Source organism: Rhinopithecus roxellana, chromosome 6 (genome assembly GCF_007565055.1).
Source record: "Rhinopithecus roxellana isolate Shanxi Qingling chromosome 6, ASM756505v1, whole genome shotgun sequence".
NCBI lineage: Eukaryota > Metazoa > Chordata > Mammalia > Primates > Cercopithecidae > Rhinopithecus > Rhinopithecus roxellana.
In genome coordinates, this window is record NC_044554.1 from 115002681 (window position 1) to 115023270 (window position 20590).

Sequence of the window (20590 nt, forward strand, 5' to 3'; positions counted from 1 at the left end):
TTGCTTCATGACTCCGGCAAGAGTACAGAGGCATGATCTTGGCTCACTGCAGCCTCAGCCTCCCCAGTTCAAGTGATCTTTCTCCATCATCCCCCAAGTAGCTGGGACTACAGGCATGCGTCACCTGCCCTGCTAATTTGTTTTGTATTTTTCGTGGAGATGGGGTTTCAACATGTTGGCCCAGGCTGGTCTCATACTCCTGAGCTCAAGCGATCTGCCCACCTCGGCCTTCCAACGTGCTGGGATTATAGGCATGAGCCACTGCACCAGGCCTGGCTTTACATTTTGACAGTTAGAAACTTGATTCTAGGCTGAACATGGTGGCTCATGTCAGTAATCCCAGCAGTTTGGGAGACTGAGGCAGGCAGATCACTTGAGGCCAGGAGTTCGAGACCAACCTGGCCAATGTGGCAAAAACCTATCTCTACTAAAAATACAAGTTAGCCAGGTGTGGTGGTGTGCACCTGTAGTCCCAGTTACTCGGGAACTTGAGGCATGAGAATTGCTTGAACCCAGGAGGCAGATGTTGCAGTAAGCCAAAATCGCCACTGCACTCCAGCTTGGGTGACAGAGTAAGATTCTGTCTCAATTTTAAAAAAAGATAGAAACTTTGATTCTGAATATTGTTAGTTCACATATCAGTGTATAATTTTAAGTTGGCTTAACTACTCTCTGACACTGTTCTGATTAAATATACCTCTCAAGATATTTAATTTTTTTTTTGTTTTTTTTTTGAGACAGAGTCTCACTCTGTCACCCAGGCTGGAGGGCAGTGGCGCAATCTCGGCTCACTGCAAGCTCCGCTTCCCGGGTTCAAGCGATTCTTCTGCCTCAGCCTCTCGAGTAGCTGGGACTACAGGCACCCGCCACCACGCCCAGCTAATTTTTGTATTTTTAGTGGAGACGGGGTTTCACTATGTTGGCCAGGCTGGTCTCGAACTCCTGATCTCATGATCTGCCCGCCTCGGCCTCCCAGAGTGCTGGGATTACAGGCGTGAGTGCCCTGCTTAAATGTTTTTTTTTTTCTAATGATTCATATATAGTGTCTCTGACCTTTAACTTTTTTTTTTTTTTTTTTTTTTTTGAGACAGGATCTTGCTTTGTCACTCAGACTAGAAGTGGCTTAATCCTGGCTCACTGCAGCCTTGACCTCCTGGGCCTAAGTGATTCTCCCACCTCAGCCCCCTGAGTGGCTGGGACTACAGGCACATGCTGCTGCACCCAACTATTTTTAAAAAGTTTTTGTAGAGGCTGGTCTCAAACTCCTGGGCTCAAGTAATTCTCTCGCCTTGGTTTCCCAAAGTGCTGGGATTACAGGCATGAGCCACCTCGCCCGGCCTGGACCTTTAATTTTATTTTGGAAGAAATTTACAAAAATAAAATGTCCATACAGTAAAGACTGGAACAATTTGAGGGGGAGAAAAGGGTTCTCTTTAAGTATTTTTCATTTATTTGAAGTTTTATTCTTTCACTTCCTTCTATAAACCAAGTGATTTTGTTCAAAACTTAGTTTTACTTATGAAAAAAAATTTTCATCAGAGAAATTGATTTCTTCGTTGAAATTTTTACTGAGGTAATTGTAGATTCATATAGAAATGATACCGAGAGGCCGGGTGCGGTGGCTCACGCCTGTAATCCCAGCACTCTGGGCGGCCGAGACGGGTGGATCACGAGGTCAGGAGATCGAGACCATCCTGGCGAACACGGTGAAACCCCGTCTCTACTAAAACATATAAAAAACTAGCCAGACGTGGTGGCGGGCGCCTGTAGTCCCAGCTACTTGGGAGGCTGAGGCAGGAGAATGGCGTGAACCCGGGAGGCAGAGCTTGCAGTGAGCTGAGATCTGGCCACTGCACTCCAGCCTGTGCGACAGAGCGAGACTCCGTCTCAAAAAAAAAAAGAAATGATACTGCACTCCAGCCTGGGTGACCGAGGGAGACTCCGTCTCAAAAAAAAAAAAAAAAAACAAAAACAAAAAACGAAAGAAAAGAAATGATACCCAGAGACCCCGTCCACATCACCCAGTTTCCTCTGGGGTAGTATTTTACAAAGCTAGTAAGATGTTGCAGCCGGAACTCTGACATTGGTACAGAGCACTAGTCTTACTCATATTTCCCCAGTTTTACCTGTATTCATTTGTATATGTGAAGAAATCAGTTTTTCTTCTTAGAAAACTACTGAAGTACTAACTTGTATTATATCTAGTGACTTCTGGGAAACCATTTAACTTCTTGTGCCTCAGATTTTCTCATCTGATTAAGTCAAGACAACTTTTTTGCATGATCTTAGAATCTTTTTTTGGGTGAAAACTTTCTATAATTTTTGTATGGGAGTTTTAAAATTGAAATTATAACCTTCCTTACCTCCTTTTTTCTCTTGTTTGGGTGTAGGAGGAAAAGGCTTCTCTTTTACATCGTACTCAGGAAGAAAGAAGAAAGAGAGAGGTAAAAACAGTTTTGTAATACTCTGTAGATAAGCATTTTTTCTACAGCATTTAAACACGCCTTGGTTTTACTGTATATATGTATATGTGTATGTATTTGTTATATATGACAGAACGTGTGTGTGTGTGTGTGTGTGTAGCTTTAGAAACATTTTTTGATTTCACTGTAAGTTACTTATTCTGGAGCCAGTGTAGAAAAAGATGGACTAAAAAGGCAGTTTCCAGACTGAAGAAGGAACATGGGCTTTTGGTTGACTTACATAATGATATGGTTTCCAGAAGATCTAGAAAGCCGTATTATAAACATAATGTTCATATTTCTTTTTTTTTTTTTTTTAAGAGATTGAGTCTTGTTCTGTGACCCAGGCTGGAGTGCAGTGGCAAGGTCATCGCTCACTGTAGCCTTGACCTCCTGGGCTCAGGTGATCTTCCTGCTCTAGCCTCCTGTAGCTGGGACTACAGGTGCTTGCCACCATGCCCAGCTCATTTTTAAAATTTTTACATAGATGGGGTCTTGCTTTGTTGCCAAGGCTGATTTCAAACTTACGGCCTCATGCAGCTGCCTCCCTTATTTTCCCAAAGTGTTGGGATTACAGGCGTGAACGGCCTCATCTGGCTTATGATGTTGATGTTTCATGACACAAAAGGAGAAAGCTCACTGTTAAGACATGTGTCTTAACTGTTTGTGAAGAAGTTGAAAGAAAGACACTAATGGCATTTTTATTGTTTATCCTACATTATATGTTGTGATAGTTTCTTTAAATAGCTTTATTTTGTTGATTAATCTGCAATTGTACTCTTATGGCCTGCTTTTTTAGATAGAGTTTTTTGTTTTGTCATTTTAACAATTCATTTAGGCCTCTAACAAATATGTTTTGAGAACTTATTATGTATGTACTAGGTACTGCTCCGCTTGCTGAGTATACAGATGGTGAATAAGACAGACAAGGTTCCTGCTCAGTGGTAGAATAGAGCCGTGAACCAGGATACTGAGGTGGTGACAAGACCTATGAGGGCAACAGAGTAATGTGATTACAACTGGAAGGGCCTATATTAGACATGGTGTTTACGGGAAGGGCTCTCTGAGGTGCTTAGAGTGAAAAGAGTTTTAGTCAGGATTTTCCAACCTTGGCACTGACATTTTTGAACAGATAATTTTTTGTTGGGGGGGAACTGCTCTGTACTCTGTACATTGGAGGATGTTTAGCAACATCCATGGCCTCTCCCCACTAAATGCCAGTAGCACTCCGTTCCCTCAGTTGTGACAACCAAAAATGTCACCAGAAATTACCAGATGTCCCCGGGAGGGCACTGCTCAACCAAGAAAGATATTTGTTGGGTGGTGTTTTTAATCTTGTTTTATGGAAAATTCTGGGCTATTATCTCTTCCATTAGTGCTTTTGCTTCATTCTCCTCCTCCTCTCCTACTTGGACTCAAACTGTAAATGTATTTGACCTTTGCATTGTGTCCCATATATCCCTCATGTGCTTTTCTGGGACTACAGGCGCCCGCCACTGCACCCAGCTGTTATTTTGTATTTTTAGTAGAGGAGGGGTTTTGCCATGTTGGGCAGGCTGGTCTTGAACTCCTAACCTCAAGTGATCCGCCTGTCTCAGCCTGCCAAAGTGCTGGGATTACAAGTGTGAGCCACCCTGCCCGGCCTAATTGTTGAATACATCCATTGATTTCTTAATTTCGGCTTTTGTTATTTCAGTTCTAGAACTTTTTTTCATTCTTTTATATAGTCTTTAGTTCTCTTTTAATTTCTTGAACATAATTATAGATTTTTTAGGACAATGTTTAAACTCCAGTAATTGGATCTTCTGTGGGGTTTGTTTCCACTGTTTTTCCTCTTGATTTTTAATCTGATGGGGTTTCCTTTACAGGTGACTAGCTGCTTTTCTTTTGATGCTTTTAGAATTCCGTCTTTATCTTTCTCTTTAGATAGTCTGATTATTTGCTTGGAGATGGTTGAGCCTGCTGTATGTGAGTGTCTAAATGTCTTGTGAGACAGGAAGTTTTCATCTATTATTTCATTAAATAGGTTTCCTAATCCTTTCTTTGACTCTTTGACCTTGGTATTACCAATACTTTGAATATTTTATTGCTTTATGTTATCCCAAATATCATGAATGCTTTGCTCATTCTTTTTTCTGTATTTTTGTCTGGCCGAGTTATTTCAAAAGACTTGTCTTCAAGTTCTGAGATTCATTCTTTTGCCTGATCAGTCTGTCTTGAAGCTTTCAAATATATTTTGTATTTCTTTAAATGAATTCTTCACTTCCAGAATTTCTAGTTGATTCTTTTTAAAAATACCTGTCTCTTTGGTAAGTGCTCGCTTATATACCAAATTATTTTTCTGACTTTGTATTTTTCAGAATTCCCTTGTATCTCACTGAGCTTTAAAACCATTATTTTGAGGGTTGGGCGCGGTGGGTCACGCCTGTATTCTCAGCACTTTGGGAGGCCGAGGTGGGTGGATCACCTGAGGTCAGGAGTTCGAGACCAGCCTGACCAACATGAAGAAACCCCGTCTCTACTAAAAATACAAAATTAGCTGGGCGTGCTGGTGCATGCCTATAATCCCAGCTACTCGGGAGTCTGAGGCAGGAGAAGCGCTTGAACTCGGGAGGCAGAGGTTGCGGTGAGCCAAGATCACGCCGTTGCACTCCAGCCTAGAGTGAAACTCCGTAAAAAAAAAAAAAAAAATTCAATAGTTTGAATTATTTGAGATTTTCAAAATTTCTATTTGATTAAAATCTGTTGCTAGAGAATTACTGTATTGCTTTGGAGATGTCATATTTCCTTGTTTTTTCATGTTTCCAGTGTCCTTACATTGACATGTGCATCTGGTGAAAGTCACTTTTTCCTGGTTTTTTTTTTTTTTTTTTTTTTTGAGACAAGTGTCGCTCTGTCACCTGGGCTGGAGTGCAGTGACGTGATCTCGGCTCACTGCAGCCTTCACCTCCCAGCTTCAAGTGATTCTCCTGCCTCAGCCTCCCAAGTAGCTGGGATTACAGGCGTGCACCACCATGCTCAGCTAATTTTTTGTATTTTTAGTAGAGATGGAATTTCACCATGTTGGCCAGGCTAGTCTGGAATTCCTGACCTCAAGTGATCTGCCCGCCTCGGCCTCCCAAACTGCTGAGTTTATAGGTGTGAGCCACTATGCCCGGCCTCACAGGATTTTTTTATAACCATTTCAAGCCCAGAAAGTACATCTATATGACTTGATGGTGTTCTTGAATCCCACAGTGTGTGTGTTAGTCTCAGCTTTGTAGATGGCTTTCATAGAAGACATGAAACAATGTAGTATGGTGAGATGGAGTACAGGCTTTATTATCTTACCTGAGTTTGAATTCTAGCTTACATCTTTGGGTGTTGCTTAATCTTTATAGCAGTCTCAGTTTCTGCATCTTTAAACTGGAAGTGATGCTCACCTGTAAGATGACTCAGCATTTGGATATAAACTGCCTCTCTTTTTTTTTTTGAGACGGAGTCTCGCTCTGTCACCCAGGCTGGAATGCAGTGGTGTGATCTCGGCTCACTGCAACCTCCACCTCCTGGATTCATGCCATTCTCCTGCCTCTGCCTACCGAGTAGCTGGGAGTATAGGCGTCCGCCACCTAGCCTGGCTCATTTTTTGTATTTTTAGTAGAGGCGGGATTTCAGCGTGTTAACCAGGATGGTCTCAATCTCCTGACCTCGTGATCCTCCCACCTCGGCCTCCCAAAGTGCTGGGATTACAGGCATGAGCCACCATGTCTGGCCTAAAGTGCCTCTCATAGGGCTGACCCATAGTAGTAGGCTGTCCAACAGTGGTAGCACTGGTCATAACAATGAAGAACACATATTTTTGCCAGGTCGCTGAGCGTTTTAAAGATAGTCTCAAGTCAATGAAAGTTGGCATTTTCTCTTGAAACAAGAAAGTGACCTTTAAAATAGATGCTGGTGTTGTCTGTTTGTATTCCTTTAATATTTAAAACTTTAAGAAGTCCTGCTAACCGGGCACAGTGGCTCATGCCTGTAATCTCAGCACTTTGGAAGGCCGAGGCGGGAGGATCATGAGGTCAGGAGAATGAGATCATCCTGGCTAACACGGTGAAACCCCATCTCTACTAAAAATACAAAAAATTAGCCAGGTGTGGTGGCGGGCACCTGTAGTCCCAGCCACTCGGGAAGCTGAGGCAGGAGAATGGCATGAACCCGGGAGGCAGAACTTGCAGTGAGCCAAGATCACACCACCGCACTCCAGCCGGGGCGACAGAGCAAGACTCTGTCTCAAAGAAAAAAAAAAAAGTCCTACTATGCTGGTGAGATTATAAAATGGTGTTGGCATTTTGGAAAACAGTGTGGCAGTTCCTCAATGATAACTCTACTTCTGAGTTTATGCTCAACAGAAATGAAAACCTGTATCCACAACAAAACTTCTCTGTGAATGTTCATAGCAGCCTTAATTCATAATAGACCAAAGTGGGAGCAGCCCACATGTCCATCAGTAGATGAATGGATGAATTCGGCATGGTCTGTCAATACAATGGAACATTACTTTCAGCCTTAGAAAGGAATTAATTTCTCACATACGCTGTAATATAGGTGGATCTTGAAAACATCATGCTAAGTGAAGAAAACCAGACACAGCATACTGTATGATTCCATTGTATCAACTGTCCAGAATAAGCAAATCCATAGGATAGAAGTAGATGAGTGATTGCCAGGGGCAAGGGAAGGGCCGGCAGGAAACTGGGGGTGACTGTGAATGGAGACGGGGCTTCTGGTTGTGGGTGATGAAGGTATTCTAAAAATCAGTGGTGATGGTTATATGGCTGTTAATATATTAAATGCGTATTTAGTGGGTGTTACCATTTAAAGAATGAATTTTATGGTATGTGAATTACATCGCCATTAAGTATTTTTAAAGTCTTTACTAGCAAAATGTCATTTTCACTCAATTCTGACCAGTTGCTCCCTCACTCTTCCTTTTATTGTTTAGGAAGAAAGGCGAAGGTTGAAAAATGCAATAATTATCCAGTCATTTATTCGAGGCTATAGAGACAGAAAACAGCAAGTAAGTTTGTTTGTTTTAAAATGAGAAGAATAGTAGGGTATGGGAGAGCTTATTTTAAATATGGTATCTTTGTACACCTTGTTAATGGAAGTCAATGTTGACAATAGTATTCTTCCTAATAAATATTTTTTTTTTTTTTTTTTTTTTTTTTGAGACGGAGTCTCGCTCTGTCACCCAGGCTGGAGTGCTGTGGCCGGATCTCAGCTCACTGCAAGCTCCGTCTCCCGGGTTCACGCCATTCTCCTGCCTCAGCCTCCCGGGTAGCTGGGACTACAGGCGCCGCCACCTTGCCCGGCTAGTTTTTTGTAGTTTTTAGTAGAGACGGGGTTTCACCGTGTTAGCCAGGATGGTCTTGATCTCCTGACCTCGTGATCCACCCGTCTCGGCCTCCCAAAGTGCTGGGATTACAGGCTTGAGCCACCGCACCCGGCCCCAATAAATAATTTTATTTGTTCTGATTATTTTAAAGATTTATAGATAGGTGAGTTTTTAGGTAATTTTTAAATAATAAAATGCAAACATGGGTCTAACCACAGTTGAAAATCAAAATAGAGGAAAGTCGTGGGAGATTCTTTTTTTTTTTTTTTTTAAATTGAGACTGAGTCTCACTGTGTTGCCCAGGCCAGACTCCAGTGGCATGATCTTGGCTCGCTGCAACCTCTACCTCCTGGATTCAAGCAATTCTACTGCCTCAGCCTCCCGAGTAGCTAGGATTACAGGCGCGTGCCACCGCGCCCAGCTGATTTTTGTATTTTTAGTAGACTTGGGGTTTCACCATGTTGGTCAGGCTGGTCTCGAACTCCTGACCTCAAATGATTTGCCTGCCTTGGCCTCCCAAAGTGCTGGGATTACAAGCATAAGCCACTGCGCCTGGCTTGTTTTTGTTTTGTTTTGTTTTTTTGTTTTTGTTTTTTGAGAGTGTCTTGCTCTGTCACCCAGGCTGGAGTGCAGTTGCACAATCTTGGCTCACTGCAAGCTCTGCCCCCAGGTTCAAGCAATTCTCCTGCCCCGGCCTCCTGAGTAGCAGGGACTACAGGTGCATACCACCACAGCTGACTAACTGTTTTTGTATTTTTAGTAGAGATGAGGTTTCACCATGTTGGCAGGCTGGTCTCAAACTCCCGACCTCAGGTGATCCACCCACCTTGACCTCCCAAAGTGCTGGGATTATAGACGTGAGCCACCGTGCCCAGCCTAGCTTTTGTATTTTTAGTAGAGACGGGGTTTCACCATGTTGGCCAGGCTGATCTTGAACTCCTGACCTCAGGTGATCCACCTGCCTTGGCCTCCTGAAGTGCTGGGATTAAAGGCTTGAGCCACCATGCCTGGCCTTTTTTTTTCTTCTTTTTTTTTTTTTAACCTTTTTTTCCCCCTATAACTCAACTGTGAGCAAGGACCAATAATGGCGTTTTCGTTGTCAATTTCCACCATTCCTGTAAACACAGCAACGTGTATTTACATCATAAGAATTGTGTGTCCAAATACTATATTTATGGGTCATTTTGTTTTGTTTTTCTTCCAGTATTCCATCCAAAGAAGTGCATTTGATCGCTGTGCCACCTTGTCACAGTCCGGGGGCGCTTTTCCCATTGCTAATGGCCCCAACCTTACCCTTTTGGTAAGGCAGCTTCTGTTTTTTTACAAACAAAATGAAGACTCAAAACGTTTGGTGAGTGTTAACTACATTTTCACTTGTCCTCGTTTACATGTGTTCTACTTTTTTGTTTAAAGTGGAAATGGCGTCTCATCAGAAAGTTAAACAGCTCTCCACTGTGTCCAGGCTTTGCGAACTTCTCAGCTAGCTGTGAGAGATTACCTTTGTGGTGATGTGTTTTACCTCTTAAAATTTGATACACATAAAAATGTGTGTCCAAAAATAGGCTTTTTCGTATTTTTTTACAGTGGAAAACCTTAAGCATTTAAAAAGTAGAATATTTTGCCCACCTATCATGTACCCTGACACAGCCTTAGCAGTTGCCAGCACACCTAGGTCAGTGGGAAGTGCACTCTGAATACCACATCATGATTACCTGCAAACTCTAAAATGCAGGGTCTCAGTGTTTACATATTATTATTATTATATTAGAGATGGGGTCTTGCTCTGTTGCCTTGAATTCCCAGGCTTAAGCAGTCCTCCCACCTCAGCCTCTCAGGTAGCTGGGACTACAGGTGTGTATACCTCTTGTTAATGTTAAGGCTAATTTTTTTATTTTTGTGTAGAGATGAGGTCTTGCTATGTTGTCCAGGCTGTTCGCAAACTCCTAGCCTCAAGTGATTTTCCCTCCCTGGCTTCTCAAAGTGCTGGAATTATAGGCGTGAGCCACTGTACATGATTTAGGGTCTCTTTTTTAGGGGGGCGTTGGGGGAATAGAGCCTTGCTCTGTCACCTAGGCTGGAGTGCAGTGGTGCATTCTTGGTCCACTGCAACCTTCGCTTCTCGGGCCCAAGCAATTCTCATGTCTCAGCCACCTAAGTGGCTGGAATTACGGGCATGTTACCAACATGCCTGGCTAATTTTTCTGTTTTTAGTGGAGACGGGGTTTCACCATGTTGGCCAGACTAGCCTGCAACTCCTGGCCTCAAGTGATGCTCCCACCTCAGCCTCCCAAAGTGCTAGGATTGTAAGCATAAGGCACCACGCCCAGCCTTAGGGTCTCATTTAAAAAAAAAAAAAATCCCAAATATAATCATAGTTCTCTAACATTTTGTAGGCTTTTGATCTTAGTGCTGAGGAACAGTGTGTATTAATGGTGGAAAATACATCTAGATGCATAGAAGAATGTTTTTAAAAAATGGAACTTGTTACTGTCCATTTTCTCAGGGAATATTAAGAGATTTGTATATAATTGTTGGGTTATAAATATTTTTTATATAATTTTATTTATATATATATATATATATATTTTTTTTTTTTTCGAGACAGATTCTTGCTTTGTCACCCAGGCTGGAGTGCAGTGGCGTGATCTTGGCTCACTGTAACCTCCACCTCCCAGGTTCAAGTGATTCTCCTGCTTCATCCTCCCAAGTAGCTGGAATTACAGATGTGTACCACCACGCCCAGCTAATTTTTGTATTTTTAGTAGAGATGCGGTGTCGCCATGTTGGGCAGGCTGGTCTCGAATTCCTGGCCTCAGGTGATCCACCTGCCTCGGCCTCCCATAGTGCTGGGATTACAGGCGTCAGCACCGTGCCTGGCCTAGGGTTAAATATGCTATTTATCTTTTTTTTTTTTTTTCCTTTTCAAGATGGAGTCTCGCTCACTCTGTCGCCCAGGCTGGAGTGTAGTGGTGTGATCTCAGCTCACTGCAACCTCGTCTCCTGGGTTCAAGCGATTCTCCTACCTGAGCCCCCTGAGTAGCTGGGATTGCAAGCTTATGCCACCACCCCCAGCTAATTTTTTTTTGTATTTTTAGTAGAGGCAGGTTTCACCATGTTGGCCAGGCTCGTCTTGAACTCCTGACCTCAAGTGATGCACCTGCCTCAATATCCCAAAGTACTGGGATTACAGGCATGAACCACCACATCCAGCCAGGTTAAATATATTATTTATTTTTAGATATTTGTGTTTATCTGTGTTAAAAATTTTAAATTGCATGAAAAGGGGAGTATACAGTGAAAAATAAGTCTTCCTTGCTACAACCATCCCTACTGAATGATCCTACATGAATTAATTACAGCGCGCAAAGGAATACATGATTACTTCACTGGTGTTTGGGCTTTAAAACCCAGCATTGCCTCCGGAGTTGAGCTAAGCTGGAACATGGGGAAACTTTCTGTAAACCGAGAAAGTGCAGAGAAAGAACTGAGAGCCAGTCTAGAGAGGCAGTGAAAACCGTTGAATCTACCCATTCTAGACTTCAGTTAAGTGCAGGCTCTTTCCAGGCTTCTGAAGTTGATGAAAAAAAGAATCAGAATAGTACAATGGCAGATAATCGGGCTTGCTTTCTGGAACAGGCTCTCCTGGCCTCACATACTCTAATCTTGTAGATTGCAGGAGCACAGACAGGCAGGTGATGTGAGATGTTGATTGGTGTCTCTCCAGAGCACCTATTACCTTTAAGTGAGGTCCTCAATCTTAGTCATCAATCACGACATGGTTTATAAACATAGTGTAGCTACACAGTCTTGCTTCAGAAGCCATCTGTGAAAAGCCTGGAGGTAAATGAACATATTTGACTTTAGGCTTCGAGCAGATACCAAGCAAATTGCTCATGTGCAGATTCTGAAACCTTAAATAGAATTAAATGTCCTAAGACCCGTCCAGGAAAAGGATAAAAGAAAAGTGGTCTGGACACAGTGGCTCATGCCTGTATTATCAACACTTTGTGGGGCTGAGGTGGGAGGATCCCTCCAGGCCAGGAGTTTGAGACCAGCCTGGCCAAATACCAGACTCCGCCTATAAAACAAAGCAAAAAATAAATTAGCATGCTGCTGTAGTCCAGCTACTTAGGAGGCTGAGGCAGGAAGATCGTTTGAGCACAGGTATTCAAGGCTGCAGTGAGCTGTGATCCTGCCACTGCACTCCAGCCTGGGCAGTTCAATGTTGATTCAGTTCTCAAGCATAGATGCGATAGCAATAAATTAATCTTAACATAGGGGAAAATGTCTCCTGCCCCCGTCTTCACATCGTTTGCTTTTACTCTAGGAGGAAGCATAATGCCACTTTTGATAGGTTTTCCAAGCTGTTCTATGCAAAATCGACATATATGGCTATTTCTTCCTCAACTCCCCTTTTTAAGCATTTTTTATTATGACTTTAAGTCAAATATGGTACTAAGATGATATTTTATGTACAGTTTAATTCTGTAATTAATAATTGCCTCACTTTTAGTTGCTTAATTTTCTTTGAATCTTTTGATAAAGTCTTCTTCCAACAGTCCTATTATATAATGTATAGTATTTTACATCTCATTTGTTAACTGATAATAGAAATTTTAGGAAGAACTACATGTCAGATAGTGAAGGAATTATTCATATCTTATTTGTTCCTGAGAAAATGTGGGCAAGGTAGCTCTGAACACCTCAAAAGAAAGCCTGTGTGTAGGCAATTAGCTAATATTAGGAGTAGTTCAGAATTATTTCATCCCACCTTAAGACATGCGCTAATTTATTATGCAGAGTGCTTTTGTGTTGGTAATTTCATTGTTAATAGCATTTTATGGCAAAGAAATGTTAATGTCAAAGAAGAAACTACTTAAAATAATACGCAAAGAAAAGGCTATGTTGCCATATTTATATCTAGCTACACTTAAGAGGCTATCTTTGCCGAGTGTGGTGGCTCACGTGTATAATCCCAGCGCTTTGGGAGGCTGAGATTGGCAGATCACTTGAGGCCAGGAGTTCGAGAATAGCCTGGCCCAACATGGCGAAAGCCCCATCCCTACTAAAAATAGAAAAATTAGCTGGGCTTGGTGGCAGGCACCCGTAATCTGAGCTACTTGGGAGGCTAAGGCATGAGACTCACTTGACCTGTTGCAGTGGGCCAAGATTATATCACTGCTCTCTAGCCTGGGTGACAGAGTGAGACTCTGTCTCAAAAGAAAAAACAAGGCTATCTTTTCATTCTAGATTATTCTAAATGGGCCTTGTGAAAGGAAAAAATAAAATACCAGTCTATTTCACAAAGGTATAGTAGAGAAAGTGGAAGAGATTCCTTGTTAAGTATTGCGTTTTCAAAGTAATAGGGCAGCTTCATACATATTGTCTAGTCAGGCCTCTTGATTACAAGCGACAGAAATCTGCATCTGCCTTTAATGAACTCACTATCCTTTTATCTAGGACAATGGAGAGTTCTGACCAGCCTGGTCAGTGGGGCCATAGGATTGCCTTCCCTATCAAAAAAATGATGGAGTTAGGGAAGGGAAGTATCCAAAAGGAACAGATGCTAGAGACACACAGGCACACACATCTGCAGAGAAAAAGGTGAAAAGAAACAGATATCCTATGTAACTTGGGATTAATATCGTATTTCTCATTTTTTTTTTTTGAGACGGAGTCTCGCTCTGTCACCCAGGCTGGAGTGCAGTGGCCGGATCTCAGCTCACTGCAAGCTCCGCCTCCCGGGTTTACGCCATTCTCCTGCCTCAGCCTCCCAAGTAGCTGGGACTACAGGCGCCCGCCACCTCGCCCGGCGAATTTTTTTTGTATTTTTTAGTAGAGACGGGGTTTCACAGTGTAGCCAGGCTGGTCTCGATCTCCTGACCTCGTGATCCGCCCGTCTCGGCCTCCCAAAGTGCTGGGATTACAGGCTTGAGCCACTGCGCCCGGCCTTATTTTTATTGCAGATTCCTGATTTTTGCAAATGAACTATTTTTGTTTCAGATTGACATGAGCTTTAAGTGTACTTTGTTTTAGTTACTAATTTAGTATTTAGTACTGATGTATTAAGATTGAAAATGCAAATACTTTTGTTTTTTTGGAGACAGGGTCTCTCTGTCATCCAGGCAGTGTAGTGACTTGATGTTGGCTCACTGCAGCCTCCACCCACACCCCCCAGGTTAAAGTGATCCTCCCATCTCAGCCTCCCAAGTAGCTGGGATTACAGGTGTGTGCTGCACGCTCAGCTAATTTTTGTATTTTTTGGTAGAGACAGGTTTCACCATGTTGGCCAACCTCAATGAGCTGCCTGCCTCGGCCTCCCAGAGTTACAGATGTGAGCGACCCGCGCCTGGCTGGAAAATGAACATGCCTCTAATAAAACCTGACTTAGAATATTTACTTACCATCTTTTGATTGGGTTTGATTAAATGTGCATTGCCGCTTAAGGAAATTTGGGGTATTATGTAAATTAGCAAACTTAAATTTCATTGAGAGTTATGTATTGTATGTTTTGCTGTTTCAGATATGGCTCTATCAGAACTTAATTAAACACAGCTCTCTGTTTGTCAAGCAGTTGGATGGATCTGAGAGACTTACATGCTTATTTCAAATAAAAAGATTGATGAGCCTCTGTTGCAGGTAAAATTCTATTGTAAGTCAGCAACGTATATAATGTATTGATCACCTTGTTTTAGGAGAATACCTTTTGACTTTTATTTTCAGAGACAGTGACTTTTCCATACTTTTTTTTTTTCTTTTTTTAATGAGATCGTGGACTTCTTTTTTTTTTTTTTGAGACGGAGTCTCTCTGTCTCCCAGGCTGTAATGCAGTGGTGCGATCTCGGCTCATTGCAAACTCCGCCTCCCGAGTTCACACCATTCTCCTGCCTCAGCCTCCCGAGCAGCTGGGATTACAGGTGCCCCCCACCACGCCCGGCTAATTTTTTGTGTTTTTGGTAGAGACGGGGTTTCACCGTGTTAGCCAGGATGGTCTCAATCTCCTGACCTCATGATCTGCCCGCCTCGGCCTCCCAAAGTGCTGGGATTACAGGTGTGAGCCACCGCGCCTGGCCATGGACTTCTATACATTACAATTTTTACTCTAGGTGATTCAGGCCGGCGTGAGATATAAATGAAGACACATATATCAGTATCTTTCAGATGACTTTTTCTTTCAAGGATGCCCTGGAATTATCTTGTGAATGCTGGCCATCCTGGTTACTGGAGAATGGAAGGCCAGCCAAAAGAGGACTCCTAATGTGTGAGAATGATTCCATTCCATAGGGGTCTCCACCAAAATGCAGTTTGAAAGCCCCTTCTTTAGAATACACCTTTCATCAGGCTTTTTATTATTTATGTAGGAACTCAACATAAGCCACTGCCGTGACTTTCTTGCATTCAGTGTCCAAAAGAACACGTGTAAGTGATGAATTATATTGCCTGAATATAACACCTTTACCAGTTTTTAATTGCTTATGTCTCAACAGTAGTAAAATTTTCAAATGATTCTGAATCTTCAGTATAATTTCAGTTAATTTTCTGGACACTGCCTGTAATATTTGTTTAGGATTACTATCAGAACTAGTCTTTTTTAACTGATTTTTCCAAAATACTTATCTGGACCAAAGATAGGAATAAAGAACCTATTAGTAGAAGAGAGAACCAGGAGGATCCCAGATGCCAGTAATTCATATTTTTTCTAACTTATTTATTTGATAAACTTTTAGTTTGAAAAACACATTGTATACATTCTTTCTGTAAAGCAGGAGTTTGCAAACTTTTTCTGTAAATGGCGAGATAGCAAGTATTTTAGGGTTTGTGGTCCACATATGGTCTCTATTATATATTTTTCTTGCCTTTTGCTTACAATTGTTTAAAAATAAAGGAATCATGCTTCACTCAACAACTGTACAAAAAACAGCCCTAGGGCTGGTTTGGCCTGTGGGTTGTAGTTTGTAAAACACCTCTAACGTAACTTTTGAATGTATTTGTATAAGCAAATAATCTAAATATAATTATTCTTTTCCCAACTTTTATTTTTAAAAATTTCTAATACAAGAAACTCTTGATGCCCAGGAGTTCAAGGCTGCAGTGAGCTGTGATTGTGCTATTGAACTCCCGTTTGGGCAGCAGAGCAATACCATGTTTCTTTTTTATTATTATATTTTTATTTATTTATTTATTTTTATTTTGAGATAGAGTCTTGCTCTGTCACCCAGGCTGGAGTGCAGTGGCGCAATCTTGGCTCACTGCAACCTCTACCTCCTGGGTTCAAGCAGTTCTCCTACCCCAGCCTCTTGAGTAGCTGGGACCACAGGTATGTGCCACCACATCCAGCTAATTTTTGTATTTTTAGTAGAGACATGGTTTTGCCATGTTGGCCAGGCTGGTCTCGAACTCCTGACCTCAGTTCATCCACCTGCCTTGGCCTCCCAAAGTGCTGGGATTACAGGCGTGAGCCACCGTGCCCAGCTAAATCCATGTTTCTTTAACAGCAACGACAAAACACTCCTCCTCATCTCTCCTCTTTTTTTTGAGACGGAGTCTCGCTCTGTCGCCCAGGCTGGAGGGCAGTGGCCGGATCTCAGCTCACTGCAAGCTCCGCCTCCCGGGTTTACGCCATTCTCCTGCCTCAGCCTCCCAGGTAGCTGGGACTATAGGCGCCCGCCACCTCGCCCGGCTAGTTTTTGTATTTTTTTTTTTAGTAGAGACGGGGTTTCACCGTGTTAGCCAGGATGGTCTCGATCTCCTGACCTTGTGATCCGCCCGTCTCGGCCTCCCAAAGTGCTGGGATTACAGGCTTGAGCCACCGCGCCCGGCCCTTTCCTCTTTAATCTCATTAAGGTCTCATGTATTTTTAAAAATACAGTGTGTTTTAGTGGTCTGCTTATAGGTAGAGAGCGCCCTGTAAGGAGCCCGTTTTTCTTTTTTTTTTCTTTTTTCTTTTTTTTGAGACGGTGTCTTGCTCTGTCACCCAGGCTGGAGTGCAGTGGCGCGATCTCGGCTCACTGCAAGCTCCGCCTCCCGGGTTCACGCCATTCTCCTGCCTCAGCCTCCTGGGTAGCTGGGACTACAGGTGCTCGCCACCTCGCCCGGCTAGTTTTTTGTATTTTTAGTAGAGACGGAGTTTCACCGTATTAGCCAGGATGGTCTCGATCTCCTGACCTCGTGATCCGCCTGCCTGGGCTTCCCAAAGTGCTGGGATTACAGGCGTGAGCCACCGCGCCCGGCCAAGCAGCCCGTTTTGCTTGGCTTGGCCTCATTTGTATTTTGAGAGATCTTTGTTTTCTGTGAGGTCACAGAGGCTCAAGTGCTCTCTCTGCCCCAGGCCTGGGGCTGTTTTCTCTAAGGAGCACTGATTCTTTTGATGAGAAATGAATTTTAACAAAATGTAAATGTTAGAAATTGTTTCAAGTGTGTGTGAGTAATTCGTTAGTCTTACCTGCCATGTGCCAGAACGTTGAGTTTTTCTTTTTCTATAAATGTGGCCTTCCAGAACCACCTGTAACTCCTTTTATGACTAATCACATACATATTTTAATGCTGTTGAACATTCCGAAGTCATGGAATCACTGGGTCACATGGTAGTTACATATTTCACTTTAGAAGAAACTACCAAACTTAGAACAGCAGCATACGAGAGACGCAGTCCCTCCGTATCCTGAACCCTTGGTATTGACAGCTGTCCAAAGCCAGCCATTCTGATGGCTGGTAGTTGTATTTTATTGTGATTGGAATTTGTATTTCCTGGATCACTAATGATGGTGGGTGTTTTTCAGGAGCATACTGGTCACTCACATGGCTATTCTTCAAGAGTCTGCTCAAATCTTTCACTTTTTTAAGTGGGGTTGTCTCTTGACAATATGGATGTCCCTTTTCCCATCCAAGGCTGTCCCCATAACCCTGGAGCTACATCCTGTGGTGTCTCTCACTCGAGGCACCATTCCAACACTTTTCCCTGTTGCATCATCAGGTTTCTCTCTCACATGGGATCAGCAGCACATGCTGCTGACTTTCCGGGTTGACAAGAGGCTCTCCCACTGCCCGCCACCGCCCTTTGTGGCTATCCGCTTGTTATGTGTAGCCTCACTCCTCCTGCACTCCTACACCCCTCAGGAGACACCAGTGTGGTGCTGAGGAGAAAGTTGTGAAAAGGGCAAAAGCAAAACAAGGTCTTGCTGGGTGTCCTGCCCGCTGGGCAGGGGTGTCCTACCCCCTGTCTCTCCTGGGCTTTGCGGCTCTATCAAGACAGAAGGCAGCCTGCAGTAAGCAGATGAGCTGCGTAGACACACCCCACCCAGAGCCCTGCACGTTATTCGCCTCCTGGCAGGGCAGAATGCTTTTGTCACATAGAGAAGTCAGTTTCAGTGAGGCACCAAACAGCCTCCTGGGTCCCTCATTAAAGGTGATGTGTGATTAGATGGATTCTGTTTTTTAAAAAAAGGAAAAATAGCTATAAAATACATTGTGGAGACAACAGGATAAATCTGAAAATAAGTTCGGTGTTAGACAAAGTTTTTGATAGAAAAAAGGATTAGAGTAGGGGAGAAAAAGGGAGGAATGGACTAGAGACAACCAAGAAGAAACTTTTGTGGGTGACAGATGTGTTCTGTGTCTTGATTGGTGTGACCGGTCCAGACTTATTGTACTGCCCTCTTTAAATGGATAACTAAGCCTTCCCTTCTGCCTGCAGTTCTTCTCATAGTAAGAAGGGAAGCCTTAGTCAAAATGGGAGTTGACTTAGGATCAGAAATATATTGTCTATTTGGGGGATATTGCAGGCATGGAAAGTCTCAAAAGCATCTTTAAGGAGATGATATGCACTGTTAAAGAGATTCGTATCTCAGTTTGATTAAATGCAGCTTATTGGTACAATTCATGGATATTATAATACTTCTTATAGTGTTTTGTAATCTTTAATTTTTCATGTTCGTTTCTCCACTGTCCATTTTTCTTGTCTGTGAACTTAGTGCCAGACAATTTAACGAGAATTCTTTTAAAAACTGTCTGAATGACTGAATGTTAGTTGGATATTTCCCTGTCTATCTGTAAGATGTCCCTTTTTTCAGAGATACTCTTGTACTGGAATAGTTTCTTTTTTTTTTTTTTTTTTTTTTTTTGAGACGGAGTCTCGCTCTGTCGCCCGGGCTGGAGTGCAGTGGCCGGATCTCAGCTCACTGCAAGCTCCGCCTCCCGGGTTTACGCCATTCTCCTGCCTCAGCCTCCCGAGTAGCTGGGACTACAGGCGCCCGCCACCTCACCCGGCTAGTTTTTTGTATTTTTTAGTAGAGACGGGGTTTCACCATGTTAGCCAGGATGGTCTCGATCTTCTGACCTCGTGATCCGCCCGTCTCGGCCTCCCAAAGCGCTGGGATTACAGGCTTGAGCCACCGCGCCCGGCCTGGAATAGTTTCTTAACCATTGTCACTGAGAGTAACTTGGGGAAACTAGTGACATTTTGCCATTCAGGCAGTATGTGAATACTTTCTTTCATTTTTACAGGTTGCTGCAAAACTGTAATGATGACAGTTTGAATGTTGCGCTTCCAATGAGAATGCTTGAAGTGTTTTCGTCTGAGGAGACTTACTTGCCTGTTTTACAAGATGCTAGCTATGTGGTGTCAGTGACTGAACAGATTTTGCACTGCATGATTCACAATGGTGAGTAACAGGCAGGGTGAGAACTGTGGCTCAGCCTCCTGATGGGGAGTGAGCAGAGGCCAGCCTGCTGCTGTGAGCCTGTGCACTCAGTCTCAGTGTCAGAGTGGCACTGGTGTCCCAGACGCCTTGTGCTCCATCCACAGGTGCCCACCAGAGTCCCAGATTCCAGCATCTGTCCTTGGCTCCACCCACTCTGAAAATTCAAAACATGCTACTCTCTTTGCCTTTTTCTTTTGCTTGGAAATGAACAGAACTGACGTATACTTTCATCAGTTGTCCTGTCATCCAAGATTTGTGTCTGCAGTGCAGCACACTTGTACTGGAAGGTGCACTTGGATAAATCAAGGCATAGCTCAACACAAAGCATCCGGCTTACACCCGGAAGACATCAACATCACTTGATTGCCTTGAGCTAATACTAGCCCAAAAACCCAACCAATACTACTACCAAATTAATATATATTAAACCATTCACAAATATAAAAGTATAGGAGATAGAAAATTTTACTTTGGCGCCATAGATACAGTACCGCAAGGGAAAGATGAAAAAAAAAATTAACCAAGCACAAAATAGCAAGGACTCACCCCTATACCTTCTGCATAATGAGCTAACTAGAGATCATTTCGCAAAGAGAACTAAAGCCAAATACCCCGAAACCAGACGAGCTACCCAAAAACAGCTGAAAGAGCGCACCCGTCTATGTAGCAAAATAGTGGGAAGATTTCTGGGTAGAGGTGATAAGCCTACCGAGCCTGGCGATAGCTGGTTATCCAAGATAGAATCTTAGTTCAGCCTTAAGCTTACCCACAGAACCATCAGTCCCCCTGTAAGCTTAATTGTTAGTCTAAAGAGGGACCGCTCTTTAGACACTAGGAAAAAACTTTATATAGAGAGTAAAAAGCCTAACCCCCATAGTTGGCCCAAAAGCAGCCATCAATTAAGAAAGCGTTCAAGCTCAACGTCAGTTACCTGAAGAAACCCCAAACATCTCACTGAACTCCTCACATTACGTTGGATTAATCTATTATGTCATAGAAGCAATAATGCTAGCATTAGTAGCATGAATATGTTCTCCTACGCATAAGCCTAAATCAGATCG

At 43.0% G+C, this 20590-nt stretch overlaps 1 protein-coding gene across 1 annotated transcript in view; it reads left to right on the top strand.

Annotated features, from left to right (window-relative positions):
• Positions 1-19513, top strand: part of UBE3C (ubiquitin protein ligase E3C) — a 43784-nt gene extending 24271 nt beyond the window's left edge. Inside the window, exons 2-6 of the mRNA XM_030932906.1 lie at positions 2391-2444; positions 7438-7512; positions 9035-9181; positions 14354-14469; positions 19333-19513. Of these exons, the coding sequence (XP_030788766.1) occupies positions 2391-2444; positions 7438-7512; positions 9035-9181; positions 14354-14469; positions 19333-19498 (558 nt within the window). The 3' untranslated portion in view covers positions 19499-19513. The remainder of the gene's footprint in view (positions 1-2390; positions 2445-7437; positions 7513-9034; positions 9182-14353; positions 14470-19332) is intronic.
• The last annotated feature ends 1077 nt before the right edge of the window (positions 19514-20590 follow it).